This window comes from Phoxinus phoxinus, assembly GCF_949152265.1.
Source record: "Phoxinus phoxinus genome assembly, chromosome: 24".
In the NCBI taxonomy this organism is placed as follows: Eukaryota; Metazoa; Chordata; class Actinopteri; order Cypriniformes; family Leuciscidae; genus Phoxinus; species Phoxinus phoxinus.
In genome coordinates, this window is record NC_136899.1 from 14,711,163 (window position 1) to 14,738,179 (window position 27,017).

Consider the following 27,017-nt stretch of genomic DNA (forward strand, 5'->3'; position numbering starts at 1 on the left):
AGAGCAAAGGAGGACACATTTATTTACACATTTAAAATACAGATTTATTTTTCAGTCAAAGTATTATTTTAATTATTAATATTTATTTGATTTTTTTGAATAGTTATAATAAATATCTATTCCGTTTTAATAAATATTTGTGTCTATTAATTTATTAGTTACAGAAGAAAGCCATCGATTTGGAACAACTTTTAAGATACAGATTTAGTTATTTCTGGTGAAGTATCTTTTTAATTGTTAATTAAATATAAATTACTATTAGTATCTATTACATATTAAGTCTACTAATTAATTATTCTTTAATGAAAAAAGTCAGTAACCTGGGTTTAGAGCGACTTTCAACATTCTTTTATTTTTGGGTGACATTTTTTTTTTATCTTTTAATGTTACAATCATGCCATCATTTGAAGTATATATAAATATAAAAAGATAATTCCTTTACCCTGTGTTCACTTATGCACGCCATTTTTTTTTTTTTCTGCTGTAAAACAGAAAGACACAGCCAAAACAAAAAGAGGTGTGACAGTGATACATTTGGTTCATCCACATTTATTCCTTGTGCGAGACTAGGACAACTGCGAACGACTTGCAAATACAAAATGAATGTAAGACATTTAAAAACTCTGCATACAAACCAAACTATCTAGTCATTTCAAAGTACAACATAACAAGAACAAAAAACTAAATTGATCAATAAAGCGAAACATTATAAATACACACTCAAAAATCATTGGAACATATATGGCAACCAAATGGCATGAATGTCGGTCACAGCATAACGCATACTCCTATTCCTATCTAACAGTCCAGGAAGTTCGCAGCCATGAGCAGTTCCAAGGCAATCTCAGGAGCAATGGGGAATTCTGGGATTTCTGTTGAGCTGTTGGTGTAACGCACTTTATAGGTAAAATACATGCAAACTTTGGAGAGAACATGAGACGGGATCTCCCGGAAGTTCACCTCATTGGTTTCATTTTCAGCAAACTGACCTTGAAGTAAACATGCAAAATGTTAGAACTTCCTCCTTCTATTCAAATATCACACACAAAACATGGAGTGATGAAAGAATTCCACAATAAACAAATGCGGTTTCATCACAGCAGGACTTTGAACATGTTCCATACTCACCAGGTCCACTCAGCATAGCCTTGATTGTGCCAGAGGTTAACGCGTGCTCGCGCTTCACAATAAACTCTTGCCCGTCTGAAGAGATCAGCTTTACATACATGGCATCTGGGCCCTCACACCCACCAAAAGTCCTTTCTTCAATATCTGCTGGAAAATGTTATTTGAACACTTTAGGGGGAAATGGAAGCTAAACCAAATTTACCAGAATAGATAATTTTGACAAGAATGAATAGATGAATAATGAATTGATGAGGATCCAACCATTAAAAGCATCTGCAAATAGCACACAAGCTGATCGAGATATTACAGTTTCCTAATTGCAAATAAATAAATAAAAGTCCAATACAAACCCATTGTTTCACAGGCTCTGTTATACCTGCAAACAACAGAACAAAACAGAACAAAAATGTAAGCGATCAATTATTATTAGTCAGCATATGAGAAGGAGAGAGAAATAGAAAGTTGTGAATTACAAACAAAATTGTGAGATATTATATGATGATGACGAGGCTGAATCCTTTTTTTTTTTGGTAACACTTTACAATAAGTTTTCATTAGTTCATATTAATTAACTACATGACTTAACATGAACTAATAATGAACTGCACTTATTCAGCATTTATTAATCTTTGTTCATTGCAACATTTACTAAATACATGATTCAAATCAAAAGTTAAACATGTCATTAATTATTGCACTGTGAAGTAACATGAACAAACGACGAACAACAGCACTATTTTTATTAACTAACGGTAACAAAGATTAACAGCTACAGTAACAAATGTATTGTGCATGGTTAGTTCGTAATATTTAATACATTAACTAATGTTATCAAATGAAAACTTATTGCATTTAATTGTTACGGTTTTTTACTTATTAACGTGTGAACAGTAACCAAAAAACCCTCTAAGTCTTCCCAAAATATTGGCTAGTTTATGTAATTATTCTCTTTTGCTGTACTTGGTCATTTCACATGCGTTCTTATTCTTTATAAACAGTCTCATAAGAGAACATTATCACGGTCACAACAGTAAATAGCAGGGTTTTTAACAAATCATTTTGAAAACGATAAATCACAATATCATATCGCTTCTTCTCTGTATGGATCAATTAATACAAATGTGTATTGTGAATAATAAATGTACAACTGTCACACTTACCACGAATTTAAAACAGTAAAACAAGTTGAGAAACACGGTCGCTGAGTACAACTGAACACTTCCGGTTCAAAAATGTGCCTCATAAATAAAAGTCCCCCTATGTGTAATTGAACCGTGGTGTGTGAAATTAAAAAATTAGATTTCATTTAGAATAATCTTCAGAAACATTAGAAATTAATTCAAATAACTTGAAATAATTATGTAATGTTAATATATTGGTACAAGTAATTCTAACAAAGGTAAACTCAGAAAAGTCCAACACACACGCACATGCACACACTGCAGATTTAGTTAGTTAGTAAGTAGGTAGCCAGGTACCTTGAGGAACAAAGGTCAAAACCACAAACCGGTATTGAATATTCCTAAACCTTTACATAAAAATAATACCATCCAAATAAAAATAGATATATTACACTTGCACTATAAGGTCAATTAAACATACCACATCTAAATAGCAATAAAAAAAGGGCAGCAGAGGGTGCAAATTGTACCTATTCTAAACACAGAATTAGGAACTAATATATATTTAAAACAATTGTCCTAATATAAAATCTATATAAATAAGAAATTTAGATATGATTTCTCCTTCCATACTTAGCATTATTGGTTATAATAAATACCGCATTTCATGTGCTTACAGTATTATTGGTGTTTTTTTCCCCGTATGAATTTCAGTGAATATTTTGGACAAAATTGGTTGCACTGTAAATGGCTAGGGTTAGATGTTTTTCAGCAGCAGGACTGTAGACTGAATGGGTATTTATTTTTCTGGACCCATTATCCATGCTAGGACAAAAAAGGCCGATGCCAATCATAGATGCCAATCCATGTTTCTGAACTGCTTATAACAGTTGTGAAAAACTATTCCGATTCGATGCAATCTTTTTTGGGCAATTAGGCTGTTTAGGCATGACATCTAAAACTTATTTCTGGTCTATGTTGATTTTCCTGAATAATTGACAATTTATCTGTTTTAATTATTTGTATAGAACATACAGGCTATATTTAATATTTTGTAGGCCTATTTATTAAAGCTACAAATATGGTAGTTTAAGAAAGTTTTTTCAAGTATAGCTTAGTGTAGTGTAACTAGTTTCTCTAAACATAGTTTAGCAGTTTGGATTTTTGAGTAGGACACAGAATAGCACATTTGGATTTTTTTGGGAGCTCATTATGACAAAGCAAAAATTTTGCTATTTCTGCCTATTTGTAGTATAGTGCTAAAGGGTTGTGGCAGGAAAATTGATATTTAAAAAATACACGGCTTCACTGTCAATGACCTCCATTCACTTATGTCAATGTACTGTTTCTATTATTTTTGTGTTTGCTCTGAGTGTGTCATGTGACCAGAGGAAGGCGAGTCTCGAGACCGTAAACAACATGGCGCGTTACGAACCAGGAGAATCTTGAAAACAACTCAGGGAAATAGAAGCGCTCAGGTTACTGAACTTCCACGTTTACAAGCTTCATTTTTGACAACACTATTTTGTGGTTATTTACCGAGGTTTTGCAGGAAGAAAACAAAGGAGTAAAAGAGCTGTCAAAGCGCTGTTATCAAATAAATTGGTAGGTGTCTCTCTCTTTTGTAGGTCGCTTACAGTGTGCTAGCGTGAGCGCTAACTTATAAACAAAAGGTTGTTTTGGATGGATATTTAGTGTAATTAGGATGCTTTTACGTATTTTGCTTTTTTAAACTCTTAGTTTGTAAATATGCAACCACTATATGAAGTGTTCGCCCTATGTCAATTGCTATTTTCAATTTTAGACTGTCATTTTAGCATAGTCGGCTGTCAGTTCTATTTGTCAGCTGCATGTCAGCATTTGTTTACCTAAATTTTCAAGACAAAAACACTGACACACAACACAACAAATGCACTACATCAGTGTTCATTTTGTCGTGATATATATATATATATATATATATATATATATTATATGCATTGTGACATGTTAATCACAACTTTTTGGACAGACATGTACATCTCTTGGGTGTATGTACTCTTATTTTCAGTATTACTAAAATATGTTCAATATCTTTAAGGAAATCCTAGCATTATTTATAATATCTTGCTTCTTTATGTGTTTTGTTTTTTAATAATAATTTTCAATGCTTAGCATTTTTCAAATCCACATCTCAGACATCTTAAAATGCACGACAAAGCCTTTCTAAAGTCCTGTAGTGTACATCTTTCTATCTTTTTTGGCACTAATTTAAGTACACTATCGTCCAGTAAGAATTTTGTTTAGAAAGATATGAATACGTTTATTCAGCAAGGATGCATTAAGTTGATCAAAAGTGACAGTAAAGACATAATGTTGCAAATTATTTTTGCTTCAAAACAAATGCTGTTCTATTGAACTTTCTATTCGTTAAAGAATCCTGAAAAATTGTATTACAATTGTGACACTGAAGAGTAATGATGCTGAAAATGTTTTATTGTTTGAGCGTATGTCATATTATTCACTGTGTTACTGGTGTTCAATGTCTTTAAGGAAATTCTAGTATATTTATAATGTCATGAATGTGACTTTCTGTATTGCTTATGGCTGGATAAATAATTTTTCCAGACAATCGGTCTATGGGCTCTCAGTCCAGTTCTGGGATGTCCGGTCGGGGATCTGGTAACAACCCAGACCAGTCAGAACCCGAACCCAACCAGAATTCTAATCAAACGGGTCACACACAGGCAGAGAGACCGTCAGAATCTGAAGAGGACGTTGACTTAGCTCAAGTTCTGGCGTACCTACTGCGGAGGTAAATATATACATAACCCACATGACATTTATTTGGAGATATCTTTGCCTCGGCTGCATTTTATACATGTTTTGCAACAGTACCACTTCCTCTTTTTTTTTATTCAAATTGATATTTGAAAGTGTTCCTTTTTTTCTCTACTATAGGGGCCAGGTGCGCCTGGTCCATGGAAGTGGAGCGACAGGCCTGCAGCTTGTGCAGTCATATTCAGACTCTGATGAGGACAGCGATGGGGCCTGGGATGGGCGGTTAGGACATCGATATGACCCTCCAGGTGAGTAATTCCCTCTATGCACAATTGCCTCCGCATTTAGCCCTTAGCTGCTACTTGCTCAGTGTATGGAAACTGTGAGAAAATTAAGCACAAAATGAAATCTTGAGGTCCCACAGCAGGACAAAGCGATATTAATGTAACCCATGCTTACGCTAAAGGTATTTAAAGCTTCTGGGACTCATTATTAACACTTTGTTTTAATATAATAAAATGTTATGTTTACTATAGTTAATTATGTATATGTTTTAATCATGACAACCCTTGGAATAGTTTAAGCCTGTTATTGAATATGACAATGGTAATGTATTTGGTCTTGGCGAAAAGATCTGCTATTCTGCTGCTGTTGGTTATTGCTGCTACGGGACTTGCTATTCCAATAGATACACAGACACGCTGCTGTGAGCATGTAAGATTTGCGCTGTTGCTGATACATAAACGGACATAAATAAACCCAGTAGCAGATCTAGGCCGGTGGAGCTAGGGAGGAGGTGGAGGGTTTCAGAGGAAACCTGATAGCACTCTGTAGGAACTTACAGCAATATTACAGCAATCAATGATCCAGACTATTTAAATGTTGAGCAATCAATCTCGGTGTGCACAGACTCTATTCCAGCCTTCGTTGTTATTTAGAAAAGTGAGGATCACTTGCAAGGATATAATCAATATTAAAATAATCAGGAAGAAGAAAAAATAGAGTCTAAAAGAATCAACAGCCTCTTTGGCCTAATTTTCAGTCTATAAAAGTGAGAAATGGTGCCATGAATACCATTGAATACACACTTCTGTGGTAATTTATTATGCCTTATTTATTCTCACTCAGTGGATGCCCAACCAGACACACAGGAAGTGGACCGCAGTGAGATCCACACTCAGATCATGCTTGCCACTGCTTCCTCAGGCGTAAAGGGCAAATACAGTTTCACACATATGCTGGCAGAGGTAAGATGCGTTTATACTTGTGCATCTTTCATTTACAGGATATTTATACTAACAATACAATGAGTTTTCAGCTATCAGTTATTTTTCTGATAACAAATTCAGAAAATGTATATTGATGTGGCTGCAGCCAAATCATCAAAAAAAAAAATATGCATAGTTGAGTTCAGAAGTGTACAATTTCCTATAATCTAACTGTGTATTTCTTTCTAAAGCGGGAACAGGGACGTTGTCGTGGGTCAAGTTTTTCTCATGGAGAGTGCAGCCGTATCCGTTCACAGTAAGTGTAATATAAATACTATGCAACAATAATAGTGCATATTTTAAATATTATTCGTTAGTGTCAGTGAAGGTCAATAACATTGTTGATTATTAAGTGCATGGGAAACCTAAGGGTGATCTTAAGGGAAATTACACTTAAGGTGCTTTATGCAACCGGGCATAGATACTCAGAGATACACTGGCACAGATGTTTTTACATTTTTAAATTATTTTTTCTTCTAAAACTTATCGGTCTTTGCATACATGTTGTAATCCATTTTTATTTCTTTACAGTTTCTTGCCCAATCATGTGGTATACAAGGACACGTATCAGCAGAAAGTTTTTTGTGGACTCTACAGTGATGAGGGAAACATGTTCCTGTCTGCATGCCAAGGTGAAACTGCAATTCAAGACTTTATTATTAGTGTTTATTTGCTATGCTTAGTATTTTCCAAATGCACATCTCAGAAATGTTCAAGTGCATAACAAAGCTGTACTAAAGTCCTGTAGTGTAAATGTTTCTGTCTTTAATTTGAGTTTATTTACACTACCATTCAAAAGTTTGCATTCAATTGATATTAACATAAATTGATGACAATAAAGACATTTATAATGTTACAAAAGATTACTATTTCATACAAACTTTATACTTATCAAATAATCCTGAGCAATCCTCCAAAATATTAAGCAACACAACTGTTTTCAACTTAGATAATAATTAGAAATAGTGATGATGCTGAAATTTTAGCTTTGCAGGAATAAATGACATTTTACAATATATTAAAATTGAAACCAGTTATTTTAAATAGTAATAATATTTCACAATATTGCTGTGACACAACACAAGTTTAATATTTGTCCAGTGTCTGTGCTATTTTTCTCCAGAAGTAATGACTGACAAAATGTCTTTGTATTCTTTTAAACTAAAATTGCGGCTATCTCATAACCCCTTACACAAACACTTTTCAATGTCTTTTGATGTTGCAGACTCCGGTATTTTGTTGTTGTTGTTGATCGGTCTCTTTAGTTTAGTTTTCTACTGTGAAACAATGGCCCAGGCTAAGATACCTTTAATAAGTCTTACTGACTCCAAACTTTTGAATGATAGTGCACGTCTAATAACCTCTTTTTTCTGTCTCTGTTTTTATAGACCAGAATATCAGGTTATATGATACCAGTAGGGGTCGTTTTTCTCTAAAGAAGACAGTGAAGGCCAGAGACGTGGGCTGGAGCATTCTGGATGTGTGTTTTACACCTGATGCACGTTGTGTGCTTTACTCCAGTTGGTCTGACTACAGTAAGACATGGACAGGTCACTTAAGCTGTTTTGTTGCCACTGCTGTCATTGACTGTTCTAATGCACATGCGTCTGTGCCTCTCTCTTTCTTTAGTTCATGTGTGCAGTGTAGATGGGGACAATGAAACGCACACCGCTCTGGACCTCAAGTTAGTGTTTCCTCATAGTACATTATAGCATTAAATTTCAGGTAATCACCGGTACACTTCCTCTTCATGTGGATGACAGACAGTAGAACAGATTTCCATAACCGTTCATCACAACAACCATCACATGTGAGCTAACCAAAACTGAACACGCTGGCAAAGTGAAATCTGAAGGAAGTGTTGCAGAAATAACACACTTCAGGATAATAAAAACATCGCACTAAGAACTGGTATTTGTTGATTCTCGATATGTAAGAACAGCAACCCTCCTATATTTTAATCATAGTGTCATCATAACACCACTCAGATATGCTAAAAATGCCAATAGATGACTTTTCCAGCGTGTCTTTTTGCCTCTCCCCTTAAATTCACATAACCATTTTGACGTCTTCTCTGCATTGCATGACATTTAGTGACTGCTGTGATAATGCTGTCATAATTGTAATATTATGCTTTTAGAGGTTTGGTCTTGCTCTGTTCATCCCCAAGTAAGGTAGAGCTGTGTGAATGGAAATACGTTCTTATGTTCAAAGATTTGTATTTGTTTCAATATAGCCTATCAGGTATATTTAACTGGCATAGAAATGACTGTAGTTGTTCATGTTCAATGTTGCTGATGCTGACAGGAGTCTTTTCTTCTTTCAGTCCTGATGAAAGGAGGTTCTGTGTTTTCTCACTGACAGCGTCCACAGATGGAAAAGAGATTTTAGGCGGGTCAGTATCTTATACTATGGCCTTCATACTTGTCCTTTAATAACTCAACGTTACTATTTATACTTTTTTCATGCATGTTGAGACTTCAAGTCACCTTCATTTATATAGCGCTTTTAACAATATAGATTAAAAGTCTATCCATCCATCCATCTATCTATCTATATATATCTATTAACAGGCATAATAACTACATACTTTACCTGGGAAAAATAAAGTGTATGTCTAAAAGACTCTTCTTCTCTTCCTGAAATACCTTTATCTCTATCAAACAGTGCAAACGATGGCTGCCTGTATGTGTTTGATCGTGAACAGAACAAGAGAACTCTAAAGGTATGGTTCACATGTTGTGAAGTCGTAGAGAAAAAAAACTGCACTACAGATAAAATGTGTATTTAGAGTATTAAAAAGTGACAAGAACCCTATCATCAGTAAATGAAAAATCAATAAGGTTTTGTCAGCTTTCACCTCACCTTTTCTCTTCCATTAGCATCTGAATTAATATCTTTTTGAGCTTTTTTTCTTGGATTAATGTGCAAGATTTTTGACCTTCTAATGGATCATTATTTCTTTATCAAAATAAGTTAGCTCTACTGTCAATCTGTTATAAATCTCAGCCATCCTGTGATCTTATTCCTTGCATAATCTTTACAGCTTCCCGGCCTCAGTGCATCAAAGCAAAGGTCTTTCGCTCTAAACTGAATGTGATCTTTGATAAGCATGATAGATTTAGTGAGAACATTATCCAGACATTGCCCTCTTTAGAAAGACTCATGTGTGTTTCTTTCCTTTTTTTTTATCTCTTCATCTTTCAGATTGACGCTCATGAGGATGATGTGAATGCTGTAGCATTTGCAGACAGTTCATCGCAGCTGCTGTTCTCAGGCAGTGACGATGCTCTTTGTAAGGTATGGGACAGACGTACACTCAGAGAAGACAGACCACAGCCTGTGGGTCAACTGGCTGGACACAGAGATGGCATCACCTTCATACACAGCAAGGTATAATAGCAATCCATACTGTCATTGTCAAGACGCTGTGATTTACAATACAGTTATTACATCAACACACTGCACTTTTACAGGTGTGAATATAAGCTAAATTATTGTTATAAATCACCACACTGCAATATGCTCTACAGTTCTAGTTTACTGTAAAAATAAGTAAACCAACCACATGAATATTATTACTAATGTAATTATTAATAATATAACAATATTTGTCACTTAGAAAAGTGATTATTTACATTTTCTTTTTTTTCATGAATGCACTGAATGATTGATTTCTGTATTGTATTATTAAGTGGTCCTGGTCCTCCATAAACGTACACTCAAGATATCAGAGAAGCCTTTTGTGTAGCTACCTATACCTAATATGAAGTATTTATTTAAACTAAATGCCAAAAATATGTGGACACACACTTCTAATGAATGGCTTTGACTATTCCAGCTGCACCCAGGTGCTTAAAAACAAACAGTTGGTGTCCAGATACTTTTGGCCATATAGTATATGTCACAGCGAACAATATTAAGGTAATTTAACAGTTAAAGAGCAGAACTGTTATCAAAAAGCTTAAAATCCTGTTGTACAGCTGCAGAATATCTCCTATTGCCTTTTAAATATAATTGTAATACATTAGTTGCTTCCCGTTCAAGCACTTTTTAAGCAGCGTTTGTATGTTGTCCTGAAGGGCGACGCGCGATACTTGATCAGCAACTCCAAAGATCAGAGCATTAAGCTGTGGGACGTGAGGAAGTTTTCACCCAAAGAAGGACTCGCGGCCTCACGACTCGCTGTCACACAACAGAACTGGGACTACCGCTGGCAGCAGGTTCCTCAGAGAGGTGTGTTAGCATGCTTAAGGGACTTTAATAGACCTGCTAGACAAACTGGTTTATTTTCAACCTTGATTGTACACATAAACACAAAGCACATGTTTTCACACGTTATTTTGTTGCCCTGCAGCACTAAAGAGGCATAAGCTGAGCGGTGACACCTCTGTGATGACCTACAGGGGTCACGGGGTTTTGCACACGCTAATTCGGTGCCGCTTTTCCCCTGAATTCACCACTGGACAGAAGTTTATTTACACAGGCTGTTCAACAGGCAAAATCGTCAGTAAGTTGATTAAAAAAAAAAAAACGCATAACAAAGTGCGAAATAGTCGTATTATTCAAATTTGCTTAATTTCACTTCCTTTCATCTTTTTGTAGTCTACGATGTGTTGACGGGATCCGTCGTGTGCAAATTGTCCAATCACGACGCATGTGTGAGGGACGTCAGCTGGCACCCGTATCACAACAACATGGTCAGCAGCTCTGTAAGTAAAACCACTGTTTAATACTATTAGGGCTATTACGACATGTGGACGTAATTGATGATGTCGATTGCAAAAATACGTTGATTTGCTTGGAATGCAAATAGGTGTATGCCACGTCAAATAGTTGTCTGTCAAGTCCAGATAATGTAAGACACACACTGAACCGTATAATCATGAGGGGTAAATGACTCGCGGAGACCAATAAATTATCCGAAGATACACCGGAGCTGCCACGAGGCGTGTGGCTCAGACGCACTCGGTTACAAAGCGTTTAAAGATAATCTTTGAGACAGTGATATTTTAGGATTAATTGACTATCAGAAAATCATCAATAGATTAATCGCAAAAATAACTTTTAGATTAATCCACAAAATAACCATTAGTTGCAGCCCTAAATACAAAAAATGCACCAACACCGTACTCATTGCGCTCTTTTCTCTTTTATGTTCGCTCAGTGGGATGGCGCCATACGTTTGTGGGAACACGCGCAGAACCACCCTCTGGAAAAAGACAGAGAGAGGATGAACGTGGATGCGGCGGAGATGAAAACAAAAGGCTATTGATGACATCAGAGGTAGATGGTGCCGTCACAGCGGGAATGAGACGATGGAGGAATAAAGAGAAACGGGGGAAATAAATCACAAAAGACAACTTATTTTGTGCAGAGAATTTTGTAAAATCACATTGATATAGTGTCAGGCAGGATCTTCAAGTGTTGTTTGTTTGATTCCACATTGGTTCCCCCTACCGGCACAAAAAGAAGATGCAAGTGTGTTTAAGCTAAAAGAATCATTGACATTTAATTAATGGACAGGGCGTTTTGTGATTTCTCTTTTACGCCTACTGTTACACCTCTTTTTCAGCTCGGAGGTGACCTTTTAACTGCAGGTTTAAGCTTTAGTGAAAGACTTTGAGTGAATTTCACCGATATAAAGAACGCATGATTTCAGACAGACACAAAACAACTGCTTTGCTTGAAAAATTACTGTATGGTAATATAGCAAAATAATTTAGACATAATGGACATGTTTCTAAAAGTGCAAAGAATTCTGGGAATAATTCTAAATATTGTAAGATATTTTATTGCTATTAATGTTCAGGATTTGATTTTGTAGTACAATGTAAAAAAAAAAAAAACATTCTTTGTCAAAACTGAATGTGTGTTAAAAGTGCGTGTGTGGAGATGTAGTTGTGTGTTTATGGGTGCGGGAATGTGTTTCTTTATGCGTGGGAGCGTGTGTGCAAATATGTTTCTGTTGACACAAAGGTTTGATTTGTGTATGATTCAAGTGCATTTAGAATTCATTGAAACACTCAGAATTGTTTTACAAGAATAATTAAACTTATGCTCACAACTTTGATTGTTTGGACTATAAATCATATCTTAAATATTTCCAGCCAGCTGCAGGCAATACAGTTGGGTTGCATTTCAAGCCAATTTCTCATGTCCCACATGCAATCAAAATAAAACAATTGTAACAATTTATGGTCATATTTTATGTACTCACATTGCCACAGTGTCTCACATAGTCTGTACAAGAATTAGCTATATTGTAATAATAGTAGGTAAATTTGGTAAATAGGTAAAATTAGGCTACAATACCTATGTAACTATTTGTATTTTTTATATTGTTCACAATAATAGTATTAATACAGCTATTTATTAAACACTGGTGTCTTATCATATTGTTGCCTAATAACACCCTTGATGTGGCACTGATGTGGCTTAGTGTTTTAATAACCAATAATTTTCATCTTTACAGTGGTTACGACTACACCAAGGATAAGGATGATGGGCTGACCTTTATGAAAGGAGCCAAACCAATTGAAACATTTGTTGTGTTGAGCTATTTTAATTACTTTTGTTTGATTTGTTCATTGCAAACAGCTGAAAGTCTGTACATTTTGCCAATAAAGCTGATTTGCAATGGGCGTTAAATAATTTCGATTACTGTATAAAGTTAGCTTGTGGGGTTTCTGTAGTGAATGTTAATCACATTATCTTCAACAGTCAATACAAAATCTGAACATGCAAAGTTGATGATTGTCACATTTCCAACGGAAAGTCGGCCACTTATTTGGTTTAATTCTCTCCATGCGCTTTTGTTAGTTCATTTTGGATGCAAAGCACATATGCCACTGCCCCAAAGTGAATCAAATTCTTAACGTAAAGCATGCATACAACATTTAAATATGTATTGTAACCTAAATGTTAAATTCCATTCAGCTTCCATCTTTGTATTATTTTAAAAACACTTTATAGGCATTTGTAGACTTATACGTTTATGTTAAAAAAAATTGTTTAACATTGATATATAATTTGTTATTCATTTGGTAAATAAATGCAAAGTATATAACTTTTTCATTTGTTTCCATGAAAAATCAACAACATCTCCCTCCATGTTAATATTTTTTAGTTAGTTCCAAAATGACTTTGTTTTTGCTAAAATGAACAAACATGAATTCTATGTATATAGCATTAATACGTAAGCTTTAAAGTATATAAAGGTTTCTAATCAGTTCAAATCACAAGACTTACAATGCTGGACTCAATTTTTAATATATATATATATTTTTTTATTAACAAGTAACGTCTTGGTTACTATTGTAACCCCCGTTCCCTGATGGAGTGAACGGAAGACATTACGTCGGGTAACTGATGAATTGGGAATTTGAACAAGCCTGGTAACGTGGAGTTACACATATGGACTGACCTTCAGGGCAATACTGCGTTCTCTGTGGTAGATCCCATATATTAGGGGGAGTCAATACCCTTTTACAGTGATTGCAGAGTGGGCTCTCCTCAGGGAAAGACATTGGCAGATAGGGAAGCCGTACTGTGGAAGAACACACATGGGATCACCAGAGGGAGATCGCAACAAATGGGCATCTAGTCTAATATAGGGGCTGACCAGCCGGGCATTCACACAAATACTAGACCTGGCAACGGATCCCACATCTGACTGCCGAGGATGCTGGAGGAACTCCACCAGGGTTCACCGGATGGGGAACTCACCTGAGGAGCAGAATAGGTGCTCATATACCGTTTTAGAGGGGAAGGGCACTGCAAGCGAGACACCAAGCCATCTTCCCACCTATTACCTGTTTGTACCCAACACACGGAGAGAAATCGGCTCAACTCAGAGATTGTAGATCTTGTGAATGTGTTAGGTGTCACCCAGCCTGCAGCTCTACATACTGTATGTCTGCTAGAGAGGCACCGTGCGCCAAAGCCCAGGAGGAAGAAATGCTCCAAATTGAGTGCGCTCTAAGGGGGCACGGCTTTCCTTGAGACTGATAAGCCAAGACTAAGGTATCCACTATCCAGTGGGCCAACCGCTGTTTGGAGACAGCCTTTCCCTTCTTCTGGCCTGCATAGCTCCTAGTTCTGTGTGCTGTCCACGTATATACGCAGAGCGCGAACGGGACACAGCAGAGCAAGGGCAGCGTCTGGCTCCTCCGGGGGCAGCGCTTGCAAGTTCACTAACTGGTCCCTGAAAGAAGTGGTGGGAACATTAAACAACATACACATTTAAGGTGGAGGGAGACAGCCTTCTCTCCAACCCATCTTGTAGGAAGTAAAGTATGATATTGATCTGGCATTTACGGGGGTCTTCCTTGTGGGAAGAGCACCAATCAACAAAGTGAATCCACTTCCAAGAGTAAGCGCGCCTCATACAGGGGGCTCTTAAGTGATGGTGTCTACTACCGCTGGGGGTAGGCCACAAGAGACCACACGTGGAGGTTCCAGAGGTCTGGACGGAGGTGCCATATGGTGCCCCCTCCCTGAGAAAGCAGGTCCTACCTCAGGGTAATCCTCCAGTGTCAGGTCCGAAAACCAGGTCCGGATGGGCCAGTAAAGCGCAACCATCAAGACCTGCTCCTCGTCTTCCCCAACCTTGCACAGTGTTTGTGCGAGAAGGCTCACTGGGGGAAGCGCATACTTGTCTTGCGTAGACACCGGGAGGGTCCGGGAATAAAATAGCTGGCAGCGTTATGTCTCTGGAGATGCAAACAGGTCTATTTGTGCAACCCCGACACATTCTGAGATCAACTGGACCACCTGGGGGTGGAGTGTCCACTCTCCCTGGGATGAGGGCTGTCATAAGCGCATCGGCTACATGATTGAGCTCGCCAGAGATGTGAATGGCATGAAGCAACTTGAGTTGCTTCTGACTCTATAGGAGGAGATGACGAGTGAGTTGCGACATTCAACGGGAACGTAGATCACCTTGACGGTTGATGTATGCGACATTCAATGTGTTGTCCGTGCGGACCAGTAGTTGCCCCGCAGCAACGGTAGAATCCGGCACAGGGCCAGGTGCACTGCTAGCAACTCGAGCCAATTGATAAGCCAATGCAAGCAAGGTCCTGTCCAGGAGCCCGCAGCTGCACATCCGTCACATACAGCGCCCCCAGCCCGTGAGTTGAGACAACAACATGCCTGGACACTTGTTCTAGGGGAACACCCGCCCGTAGAAAAGTAAGGTCCGACCACGGGCTGAAACTGAGGTGACAGATTGGCGTAATTACTATAGATTAAAGAAAATTAGGTTTTCGTTTTTAAAGAAAACCTGTTATTGAATCACAGACACATAATTGTATTATACATAAGAAAGAGCCCACTTTCAGATGCTAAATACAGTTTAAAGGACAAAGGGAATGCTGCTGTACTGCTTTATATCACACACACGTGTGAAGGGTGCAACAAGCTGATAAGATGGGAATGTTAGGAGCTGTTAGGGATGTTGTCAGGGACTCAGTGAGTGGGGGTAAATGAGAGAAGTGTGACATAAACCAGCAGGTTGCACTCAGCTGTGAAAACAAAAGGGAAGCTAACACTGCTGACAGATGGTAGAACAATCTCATTTCTGTCTTTCTCTCAATTTGGGCTGTTATGGGATTTGTTGGACATGCACTGGAAGTACTGCCCTGAGCAAACCAAGATGGATCATTGTGGACTAAAGGAGATACTTTATAAGATCCATAACTCTGCCAACAAGCTTCTGCACTCAGCTCTGGTGCTGTTTACTGATCTCACAGCTGGAATACTTGGTCATTTGTTATTCAGACGGCATTTTCACTGCCTCCTCTCTGTGCTGGTGCTGTTTGGACCTGATCTGAGTCTCTGGGTGTCCAAGTACAGCATATTTGGCAACAAGAACCACTACCTGTACAGGCAAGATCTCAGTTAACTGAGAAATTCCTTAATTATGAGACCTTATTGCAGATTTTGTTAAGTGTGACATTTATCTTTTACATTTACATTTATGCATTTGGCAGACACTTTTATCCAAAGCGACTTACATTGCATTATCCTATACATTTATACATGTGCAATCCCCTGGGATCGAACCCACAACCTTGCGTTGTTAACGCAATGCTCTTACCACTGAGCTACATGAAAATAAATATTTTTGTTGTAATATTATTAGTAAAAACTTAACACTAAGATTAAATTATGATTGTGCGAGGACCCTATTGGAATTGATCTGTTTATTGACATTAAGTACCGTATGTATTATATCTCATAGGGTATTCCTGCATTCATGCTGGGGCTGGACCTGCATATTATGTGGCTCTTTCGTCTTTCTTCTGTCATACTGCATCAGTAACTCTCTCGTTCACTCAGTCCGTCACCTCTCTCGGCTCGCTGTGACCGGGACGCTGTGGACACTGTTCCGTCGTCTTCTCTCCTTCCTAGTAGACGCCTCAGGAAGCTGTTTTGAGCCACTAAAAAGCACCACAGAAGTTTGCAGGAACCCCGGGGAGCTCCTGGACTCTGATACGAGCCCCTTATTACTACTGAGAGAGGAAAAGGGTAAAGCAGCCTGCCTTAAGGCCGGGCTACAATGGCAGGGATGTGAAGCGTCTGATGAAATCCTGATTCTAAGTTTATGTAGTTTGATTCTTGTTGAGGAAATAGCCGTTTTTGGGCCCTGCATGGCGCTAGGAAAGCCTCCGGGAGCGCCACTGAGGATTCTCTTCATGCTGTGTGTGTTGTTGATGAGTCTCTGGATCTTCCTGATTCTCTGCTTGCTAGCACACTTCCCACAGTTCCCTTCCCAGCTGGTTGGAGGAGCTCTTGGGTATCTGGGATGGAAGGGACTTTATAAGAGCTGGTATGTTTTAAAGCCTGGCTGGTGCTGTCTTGGAAGACCTAGAGCTTTACACACGGACAATTAGTCGATACCAATTTAAGTCAACCAATTACCAAGCAATGCTTAATTTTGTTCAGTCTGTGGTGTAAAAAGGTCACGTTATAAATTAAAGAAAAAACACTTAAGCAAAACATGGTCAGGTCGAAGTGTCTGAATAATGTTTGGTCCCAAATTGTTATATATTTTACCGGTAGTCCACTGTATGAAATTTTTTTGGATTTAATGTGTCATAGTTTACTTTATTTTATCTATCCTCACTTACACAAATTAGTAAAAAAATAAACAATAAAATAATATCTGGTGTCTGAATAATTTTTGGTTTGACTATGTGTTTGTGTGTGCGTTAATTTCAAAATTAACTAATACATTTTTAAAATCAAAAGTTCTATCTGTTAATTTAATTTAGTGGTCCAGCAAACATGAACAAACAATGAAGAGTTATATTTTGATTAAGCAATGTTAACTGACTAATACATATTGTAACAAATGTATTGCTCATTGTTGGTTAATGTTGGTTATTGCATTAACTAAGTTTTTAATGTATAAGTTTTAAAAAACACTTTAAAAAGTCTGCATTTATGTGATCAAAACTACAGTAAAGAGTAATACTGCGAAATATTATTAGAATAAAAAAAAGAAAATGTACTTTATTCCTGTGATGCAAAGCTGGATTTTCAGCATTATTACTCCAGTCTTCAAAGTCACATGATCCTTCAGAAATCAAAAACATTTATTATTATTAATGTGGTCTGCTTAATATTTTTGTGTAAACCATGATACACTTCTTTCATGGTCTTTGATGATTAGAAAGTTTAAAAGAAAAGCATTTATTTGAAACAGAAATCTTTAAAAACTTTATAAATGTCTTTGCTGTAAATTTTGATTAATTTATTGCAACCTTGCTGAATAAAAATATTAATTTCTTTAACTTAAATAAAAATTATTTATAGTTATTTTCATGTTTTGTCAAACTGTAAATATAATACATCTAAATAATGTTTTATTTGAAATAATAAATGAAAACATGAGTGATGCCACATTTAGCAGAACTCTTTATTGAGTAAAAACTACTACAGTTGATTCTGTTGATGTAATTGAAGCTCATACCAATGAACTGTGACTGTGGATGTGAAACTCAATACAACATGTTTTTACTTTTCAGCAAATGTGTGTGTGTTTGTGTGTCGGCTGCAGTTCTCAGTAGATAAGCGCTTTTGAAGATAAGTCTCCTCTGGGCTTCTTAATCTTGTCAAAGTTCTTGATGATGACATCATACATCATGGCCTAGATTTGAACAGAATGGATCAGTCACACGAAAGCACCCACTTACATTAAAACTGAGATGTTTTGTTCAGGGCAAGCTGAGACTGAACTTACATAAGTGTTGCGAATCTCCAGTGCTACGATGCGTAACTCACAGTACTGGTGCTGATCCAGTTCATGGACAAGCTGCCTGAAATCTCCCTGTTTCCAAGCAACAAAACAATCCAATTACCAGAAGCTCAAAGATTTTTTGAAAACATGTCTAATGCCTGGTTCAGATTACATGATTCATTTGACGTAGGGTGTCGTGATTTGTAAACGACAACGGGCATCGGGACGTAAGATTCGATCGTTTCATCTCGTTTTGTGTGTCATAGTGGGCGACAACCTACAGGATGCCTCACGACAAAAAGACTAGCATGTTTGATTTTTTTCCGGTCCTCCACGACGAGAGTGAGCTAATGAGCGAGAGAGTGTGTGTGCGCATGTGAGTGAGCATGTGTGCGTTTGTGTGTGTGTGTGCGTGAGTGAGTGAGAGTGTGTGCGTGAGTGAGTGAGAGAGAGTGTGTGCGTGAGTGAGTGAGAGAGAGTGTGTGTGTGTGTGTGCTAGTGAGTGAGCAAGAGTGAGTGTGTGCGCGCGCGAGTGAGTGAGCATATGTGCGTTTGTGTGTGTGAGTAAGCATGTGTGCGTTTGTGTGTGTGTGTGTGAGGGATGAGCGCGTGTGTATGTGTGCAAGTGAATGTGTGTGTGTGAGAGACGGCAGGCGATGGCTGGTCGGAAAGCAACGTGTAGTCTGACATGTTTCTTGTCCACTACACGACGAAATATTTTAGGAGTCAAAAGCACGTAATCTGACACAGTGACTATCGTAACAGACAAAATAATCGTGTAATCTGAACCAGGCATAAATCTAACACAGAATAAACTGACCACATGTGGCTGTTTGGAAGCCTTGGCTACAGCGTCTCCCCTCTCGCTGTAGTACCTGAGTAAACACACAAACACAGTGAGAAATATGACACATTAAAAATGCATCTATAATAGAGAGATGTTTGACTGTGGTTGTGATGCTGTCTGGTCTCTTACTTAGAAATCTGTGTCTGGAATCCCTCGATCTTGGTGCGGGTGCCGGTAAGCAGTTCAAAAACTTTTTCCTGTGGGAACATTTTTGCATTTTTTCACATACATTTCACACAACATGCTATTATTAAATTAGTACAACTTTTATATATTATTTACCACAGTTTCATCAATATGTTCAAGTATAATATGTTTAAATTTTCAGCATCATTACTCCAGTCTCCAGTGTCACATGATCCTTCTGTACTTTTGTAGTGTACTTTATACTGCCTTATTTGATCAATGTAGTGCGTCCTTGCTTTAAAAAAAAAAAGATCTTACTGACCCTAAAAGTTTGATTGGTAATGTAATTTAACACTATAATTAATATTTAAAATTAAATATATAATAATACATATTTAAAATTCATATAAAAAAAATGTAAATGCATGGGTGAAAAAGTAATAAATGAGTCATATATATTCTGCTAGTGTCATCCACACAAATTTATAAAACTTGCACACATAACACATTATTTTGGTAAATAAAATGATATACGTTAAATATATACTATTTATTTGTTTTTGAAGTATACAACATAGTATATGACATTTTATGATTGACAAACGTACTGTACATGCATACTGTAATGGCTTGTGATAACGGAATGAATTAAAAAAAAATTAAAAATACGAAAGGTCTAAGTTTTAGGTCGACGCAGATAGCAGAGAATAGACTGGACACATGAATGGTAAATACATACATTTTCTGAAGAGACGATCACTTTTTATTATGAACATTCAATTTAGCCTTTTATTCACATATCAAGCATGTTCGCTTGACGTGTGAGTACCAATGAGGTTCATTCTCGTGTTACGCAACACGTTTGAGCTTCCGCAAGAACCAATGAGATTCATTCTCGTGTTACGCAGCACGTTGGATCCGTGCAGCTCTTAAAGTGACAGCAGCCTAATAAACCTGCTGCTGTCTGTGATAATATTAATGATAATCAAACAACAAACGACAAAGAGAAAATCACTCACTGCTCAACAATCAGTGTGTATGTAATTCATGCAGCATTTGTGTGGCGCGTGGTTTTGCGGAGAGAGAGAGGACGGAACAGAGCGGGGAGTAAGTAGGTCAAGTGCAGATGATGAACACCTGTCTGATTTCAGTAATTGGCGTGGAGAGACCGGATATAAACCGGAGCGAGAGCGAGAGTGGGGAGAGAGAAACGGACTGGGACCTCGTGAACTGTTGCTGCTGACTCCGGAGAGAGATCACCGATATAATAGAGTTATTGAGTATTTTTTGGCTGTGCTTGTGCACCGTGAATGCGCTGCGTGCGCGCCTTTTCTTTTTGTTTATTTTGAACGTAAATAAAACGAGACTCCCAGTTCAGCCGACCCCTGTCTTCTTCCTTCCTTGCTATTTAATAACTGAACATCATCACAATTTATTAATTCAATTTCTCTTTTATTTCTTACTTGAATGTTACTAATAAATAAACCTCGTAGTCCGACCTGAAAAAATTTAAAGCACTGTTTATGTAATTTGTATATTTGTTTTATTGTGTTTGTCCTATTGTTTGTAATTTACATCTTTGTTCTTATTCTTAACAAAGAAATAAGAAAAATAAGTGTTTACCTGGATGTTCTTGATGTTAAGTTTTCAGGTTGCCATAAATATTATTATAAAAGAGATGGTGGTATTTGAATTGGTTGGTATATTGTATTTTTGTTTTATGTTTGTTTGTTTGTTTGCATTGACGTTAAAATTACACTGACTTTTTATGTAATGCCACAGTAAAACACTGCTGTTCGCTTTCAGAACTTTTCAGTTTGTAATTATATTTAAATATAATTTAAATAGATTTGACACACTTAAAGCATTATCATATCGCATGTAGCATTATTTAACGAGTTCGTGCACATTCGTGCAGCTGATGCAGAAATTCAAATCTAAACTTACAAATGTTATTTATTTTTGTCACAATATAGGGTTAACTGACCTGTACAGAAACTCCAAAGTTGTTCCCATCTTCAATTCTGGGGACCTGTAGCTGTATCCACATTGACACCTGCACAAAGGTGTCACAATGTTACAAAAAATTACCAAAATGTTTTATTAAATGTCTCGATGCAGCAGAGTCTACATGCAGTATAAAATTAACTATAAATGATAGTATTATAGAACCAGTTGAGCAATTACATATGTCCAAAAAGTCAAATGATCACAAAAAGGTGAAAATTACATATCATCTTTACCTTTTTTTTTGGTGGGTTTAACTTTTTGACAAATGTAACTGTTCAGATCTGCATAGCTACCACATGACATCACTTCCTCACCGTGTTAAGACACTCCTTTAGAATCTGAATCTCAGGCTTGATGAGCTTGAAGAGTTTCTCTACTGTCTCATTGCAGGCGATGGGACCACAGGGAGGACCTTTCCGTTCACAAATAATATAAATTAGTTAAAGTTGTGCTCTCCAAATCACCACTTCAGTTTGTAAGGATAGAGATGGATGGAAGAATTTGGCTGCATCCGAAATCGCATACTTCCCTACTATGTAACAGGCGAAAAAATAGTATGTGACAAAAGGAGTATGTCCAAATTCACAGTACTCATAAAACAGAAGGCGAAAAGTATCCGGATGATCTACTACTTCTGACAAGATTCTGAAGTGTACATACCATAGACATTTCACTATCCCACGGGAGAGGATTTTTGTGAAGCGACGCAACTGACGTTGTAGGTCACATGATAATGACAACATGGCGAATGGAGAACGTCCGGATTATATTCATAAGCGGAAGTAATTACTTATTCAAAATATGTATTTACTCAAGCGAGTATGGATATCTCAAAATCTTTAGGTTCTGCACAATTTCTATGACATTAACAGTCCAACAGTGCCAGCCTGTGTTCATGCTGTGAATTACACATTGTCATTTTGCATTTGGGGGAATTCAGATCCAGGGAAAATGGAACCGAACAATTAACAGTTTCAGTTTCTGTTTTGAAATTCTATCAATCCATTTACCTTCATCCTCTTCTTCTCCTTTCGCTCCACCCTTCTTTCCATCTTTGGCCTCTTTCTGTGTGAATAAAATATCATTAAAGTCTAAAAGGTTACTTAAACTAAACCACAAACTGGCTTGAAGGTGCAATACAGTGATTCAATTGATTTAAAAAGTCATTAATGTGGATAATCAGTGTAATTTTTTGGTAAAACTGAACTGAACAATAGTGTCACTGAGGATGAATTATAGAATGTGAATGTCATTCATTTTTATGATGCCTTCATCTAAATGTATGATATTTTTCATGTTATGTACAGTGTTTAAATATAGAAAATGTATAAAGGCAAAAATGTATGTAAAAATAAAATGTATCTGGGATGCATTTAAGTTATTTATTTAAGTTAAGTTACAATATTTCCATATTGAAATAATGTGAATAATTAGGCTTGTTAATTAGAAATAATGTGTTTTAATGACCTCCTCTTTCTTCTTCTTCTTGAGCTCCTCTTTGGCCGGGTCTGGGATTGGGATGTCCAGAGGAGCCCTGACGACAGACAGATCCTTCAGACTACAGGAACCCTAAAAAAAGAAAAAATATTCTCAATGACTCAATGAGTCTGATAGTTTAAAATGCACCTGCTGGATGACTTCATACCTGTAATATTTTATCCATCTCTGCAATTTTCTCAGGGAAGACTTTTGAGATCAACTGTTCAGCCTGTTTAAAAGAAACATTGACATGTAACAAACTTTCACTATATTACTAGTGTAAAATCATAATATATTGGTTCTCCTTCAAACTGCTTCATGAATCTTTCTATCATGTTGGTTCATTTCTTTTCACAATTATAATAGTGTATAGTACAATTTTCTATAATAACTGGTATTTTAGCTTCAACTAAAATGACTGTGGTGCATTTGTAAAGGCGATGAAAGAGATTGACTAAATGTATTTATAATTACCTCCTTGGTGATTTTTTGGGAGAATCCATCCAGCTGCAAAGTAGATAGGAAGTGATTGTCAAATACTAAAACGCGTTCATTATCTGATGTTTATATGCAGGTTAAACTCAAATTCCCTCATTTTTTCGCTCAATTAACAGTCATAAATTACTTTTAATTAGGTTTCGGGCCTATAATAGGCGGCTTACCTGTTTCTTAGATGCGGGGCTCATGTCTAAGGAAGTCATTATTGCAGATAGTCGTTTCGATTTGTCCAATTGCAAAACTTTATTGAACCTGTTTGCACACAAACGCGTTTAATTTATTATCCCACTGGGTAACGTGGGGTTTAGTTTGAAAAGAGAAGATCAAATGCACTTGTTCTCGACGAAACGACGAGAAGTCGCAGTTAGTCAGCACAAAGAATGAAAATGAAAGTGAATTAAGCATTAAATGAATCATTCCTGATGTCACCGAAAGGGGGCAACAACAATCAAACAAAATTTTCAGCGAGTTACGGAAACAGGATTTGCTTTGCCAAATAGAATAAAAGTCCCTTTGTTTTGTACTCTTGCAGCTTTTATAAACACTGGACTGATCAATAGTGTAAATGAGGATTGCAAGATCATTTTATTTGTATATTATGTATTTTAAAAACATAGAACACGTCCAGAATATTATATAAATGAGAGAAAACAAAATTGAAATAAATAAATAAAATACATTGTATAATTTTTTTTAAGTATAGAAAAAGTTTCAAAATACTACTAAAATAAATGAGGAAAAAACTAAATATATGTAAATAAATAAATACATACATAACTGTAAAGGACAAAGATAAATGTATTTGGCATACATTTCAATTTATTTATTTCGGTTATTTATTTATAACAAATATATCCCTTTTTATGCATTCAAAAGTATAGAAAAATAAATAAATAAAAATAAATATAGCTAATATATTTAAAATAAATGAGAAAAAGTATAATGTAAAATATATCTATAATGTATGTTATAAAATATATGTAAAATATGTTTACAGTATGTTTTACTGTATAAGTATTTTACAAACATGTATATGTAAAATAAGTGACAACAAATGTAATGAAAAAAATATTTGGGATAGCCTATATTTCAGTTATTTGTGCTGATATGGTTTGAATGAAAATCTATACATATTATTCAACTTATTTACATTTCACTTAATCGTTTGGCAGACACTATCAACCTGTACATCCAAGTTTGTGAGTTCCTTGGGAATTGAACCCATGACTTTAACGTTGCTTATTTCATTGCCCATGAATTACATTTGGTAATATATTTTAAAAATGAAAGTTTAAATAAAACTTGGAAAAAATATTTTATATATACACTATATGAGTAAAAAAAAAAAGAAAGAAGAGCCATACATAGGACCCAACAGCATTATTATTCCTGATCGTAAGCCACAACTCACATTGAACACTGTCATATGCAAAACTGGCATGCTGCAAAAGCCTAACATGTATAGGCCTATCAATTTCTGATCAGGAAAAGTCATTCAAAGGTATAGGAGACATCAGCACCATTGCACAGTCTGTGACTTTTTTTTACACTCTTTAAAAATCAGTTTCCAAAAAGGTGTTTTCGCAGTAATGCATAGTTAGAAGAACCATTTGGAGTTCCCCAAAGAACCTTTCAGTGAGCAGTTTTCAAAAGAACCATTGTTTTTATAGTGTGAAGAACATTTTAATAATCTAATAATCTTTTCCCACCAAGTAACGTTTTGTGCACTGGAAAGGCCAACAAAGGACCTTGTATGTAAGAGACTCCCTAATTTATTCCTAAAAGTTGCTTTTGATATCAACAAAGGACAGAGACAACACTGTAAGGAAAGAGACAGTACACTGCATGCTGTTTCTCATAAATACAAACAAAAGTAGACTGCAGTTGTGCAGGCCACTAGATTTAATCATCAAAACTGTTTATTCCTTGACTTTCCGCTCATCCACTGAAAAGTACTCTCTTCCATTACAGATCCACTGATTAAACAGAAAACCACTGTTTACATTGGATTTTTGCATATCAATGGACTGAACACATCTCCCTAATCTTGTCAAACTGAATTGAGTAATATGTATTCAGTGTTACTTTTGTTTGGGTTAAAACAATTCGCAAGTTGCATAGTAGTTCATAGGATCATTATTGATTAAAATGATCCATGCAATGCATGTTTTTGTTTTTGCACAGTCCAAAGGGCAAAGTTCTCTTTTAAGTGTGTGTGTGTGTGTGTGTGTGTGTGTGTGTGTGTGTGTGTGTGTGTGTGTGTGTGTGTGTGTGTGTGTGTGTGTGTGTGTGTGTGTGTGTGTGTGTGTGTGTGTGTGTGTATGTGTGCGTGCCGTGCGTGCGTGTGTGTGTGTGTGTTTGTTTGTGAATGTAAGAATGGTCCTTGCTATCACAAGCACTGCCATTTAACAAATCATTACCATATTGTTTTTGTTTTTTTAATGTAATATTGTATATAGTCTAATAAAAGTGTGTTACAATGATGCACCATTTGATCCCAAACTGTACAAGATCTCTGGACATGTGAGCCGCTGTTGCCAGAATGCATATGCAGAATGATTTTAATGAATTCATCTTCACTCTGGATGTGTTTAATGAGAAATGTGGGGTATTGGGCTTCAGTGGATCTGTTACTTCACACAGATTAAAGTCTAACTATGGCTTTTCAGCTTATCTATATCCACTATCCTCTAATCTACCTCTTTCTCTCTCACACACACACACACACACACACACACACACACACACACACACACACACACACACACACACACACACACACACACACACACACACACACACACACACACACACACACACACACACACACACACACACACACACACACACACACACACACACACACACACACACACACACACACACACACACACACACACACACACACACACACACACACACACACACACACACTGTGATCTTTAGCCTGTTCAGTGTTCCTGTCCCCTCTCACGTTCTCACTCTGTCTCAATGATCAAAGTCATTGAACTGAAGACTTCACAAGCACTTAACCATGCTGTACAGTAGCTGTGTTTCGTGCGTGTGCACTAAGTGACAACACTTCATGGCTTCAAAACTTATTTGGACACTTGTCTAAAATGTTGCATTGCATTGCATTGTTGAATACTGTAGGATACATAACGAAATATAAAACCAAAAGGCAGTCTGTAAAAAAATGATGCATGCTTTTCTCTGAAAAAAAATATTTTTCTGAACTATTTTTGCTATTGCTGTCTCAAGGTCATTTTTGTGTGTAAACTAAAGTTTTCAAACTTGTGTCCCTTTTTTACATTCTCATTAGTGTTCATCTGGAGAAAAGTCAAGACGTCATGAACATCTCAGAAAATTTATATTGTGTCTGCCAGCAGTCTGTAGTACTGACATGTAAAAGTTTTTTTTTTTTGTCTCACAAAGACTAATTACTGTATAATTACGTAGCTAGAATTGTATGTATTCTAAATACACACAACTAAAATTATAAAACATATTTTATTGTTGTTTTCTTATATTAT

The 27,017-nt window shown here is 36.6% G+C and overlaps 4 protein-coding genes across 5 annotated transcripts; 2 read left to right on the forward strand and 2 right to left on the reverse strand.

Moving 5' to 3' along the window:
- Positions 1 to 333: 333 nt before the first annotated feature.
- eloca (elongin C paralog a) lies at positions 334 to 2,388 on the reverse strand. 2 transcript variants are annotated; one of them, XM_079602293.1, is made up of 4 exons: positions 2,289 to 2,388; positions 1,479 to 1,504; positions 1,129 to 1,275; positions 334 to 989 (listed from the first exon to the last, which is right to left on the reverse strand). In XM_079602293.1, the coding sequence occupies exons 1-4, from the start codon at positions 2,369 to 2,371 to the stop codon at positions 799 to 801; spliced, it is 447 nt and encodes a 148-aa protein (XP_079458419.1). In that variant the 5' UTR covers positions 2,372 to 2,388; the 3' UTR covers positions 334 to 798. The 2 variants fall into 2 exon arrangements, with proteins under 2 accessions (XP_079458419.1, XP_079458420.1); XM_079602294.1 differs by having other exon boundaries at positions 1,129 to 1,272; positions 2,289 to 2,386.
- Positions 2,389 to 3,594: 1,206 nt separating this feature from the next.
- dcaf11 (ddb1 and cul4 associated factor 11) lies at positions 3,595 to 12,473 on the forward strand. The gene is made up of 15 exons (XM_079601195.1): positions 3,595 to 3,854; positions 4,857 to 5,043; positions 5,190 to 5,317; positions 6,138 to 6,256; positions 6,469 to 6,533; positions 6,809 to 6,909; positions 7,666 to 7,812; positions 7,907 to 7,961; positions 8,604 to 8,672; positions 8,945 to 9,002; positions 9,485 to 9,670; positions 10,360 to 10,513; positions 10,635 to 10,787; positions 10,883 to 10,989; positions 11,445 to 12,473. The coding sequence occupies exons 2-15, from the start codon at positions 4,868 to 4,870 to the stop codon at positions 11,550 to 11,552; spliced, it is 1,626 nt and encodes a 541-aa protein (XP_079457321.1). The 5' UTR covers positions 3,595 to 3,854; positions 4,857 to 4,867; the 3' UTR covers positions 11,553 to 12,473.
- A 3,284-nt stretch (positions 12,474 to 15,757) lies between these two features.
- On the forward strand, positions 15,758 to 17,277 carry fitm1 (fat storage inducing transmembrane protein 1). Its single transcript, XM_079601573.1, has 2 exons — positions 15,758 to 16,168; positions 16,524 to 17,277. The coding sequence occupies exons 1-2, from the start codon at positions 15,903 to 15,905 to the stop codon at positions 17,173 to 17,175; spliced, it is 918 nt and encodes a 305-aa protein (XP_079457699.1). The 5' UTR covers positions 15,758 to 15,902; the 3' UTR covers positions 17,176 to 17,277.
- Positions 17,278 to 18,185: 908 nt separating this feature from the next.
- Positions 18,186 to 23,996, reverse strand: psme1 (proteasome activator subunit 1). The gene is made up of 11 exons (XM_079601572.1): positions 23,649 to 23,996; positions 23,461 to 23,493; positions 23,153 to 23,215; positions 22,975 to 23,076; positions 22,518 to 22,572; positions 21,822 to 21,919; positions 21,485 to 21,553; positions 19,501 to 19,568; positions 19,345 to 19,399; positions 18,528 to 18,614; positions 18,186 to 18,434 (listed from the first exon to the last, which is right to left on the reverse strand). The coding sequence occupies exons 1-11, from the start codon at positions 23,685 to 23,687 to the stop codon at positions 18,348 to 18,350; spliced, it is 756 nt and encodes a 251-aa protein (XP_079457698.1). The 5' UTR covers positions 23,688 to 23,996; the 3' UTR covers positions 18,186 to 18,347.
- Between the last annotated feature and the right edge of the window lie 3,021 nt (positions 23,997 to 27,017).

Coding starts and splice junctions, on each gene's coding strand:
- dcaf11 (XM_079601195.1), top strand. CDS start 4,868: ATGGGCTCTCAGTCCAGTTCTGGGATGTCCGGTCGGGGATCTGGTAAC. Junction 7,813..7,906: donor CTCCAGTTGGTCTGACTACA/GTAAGACATGGA, acceptor CTCTTTCTTTAG/TTCATGTGTGCAGTGTAGAT. Junction 8,673..8,944: donor GGAAAAGAGATTTTAGGCGG/GTCAGTATCTTA, acceptor TCTATCAAACAG/TGCAAACGATGGCTGCCTGT.
- eloca (XM_079602293.1), bottom strand. CDS start 2,371: ATGAGGCACATTTTTGAACCGGAAGTGTTCAGTTGTACTCAGCGACCG. Junction 1,505..2,288: donor TTTACTGTTTTAAATTCGTG/GTAAGTGTGACA, acceptor TGTTGTTTGCAG/GTATAACAGAGCCTGTGAAA. Junction 990..1,128: donor GGCTATGCTGAGTGGACCTG/GTGAGTATGGAA, acceptor GTTTACTTCAAG/GTCAGTTTGCTGAAAATGAA.
- fitm1 (XM_079601573.1), top strand. CDS start 15,903: ATGCACTGGAAGTACTGCCCTGAGCAAACCAAGATGGATCATTGTGGA. Junction 16,169..16,523: donor AAGAACCACTACCTGTACAG/GCAAGATCTCAG, acceptor TATATCTCATAG/GGTATTCCTGCATTCATGCT.
- psme1 (XM_079601572.1), bottom strand. CDS start 23,687: ATGACTTCCTTAGACATGAGCCCCGCATCTAAGAAACAG. Junction 23,494..23,648: donor GCCCCGCATCTAAGAAACAG/GTAAGCCGCCTA, acceptor TCTACTTTGCAG/CTGGATGGATTCTCCCAAAA. Junction 23,077..23,152: donor AGATGGATAAAATATTACAG/GTATGAAGTCAT, acceptor TTCTTTTTTTAG/GGTTCCTGTAGTCTGAAGGA.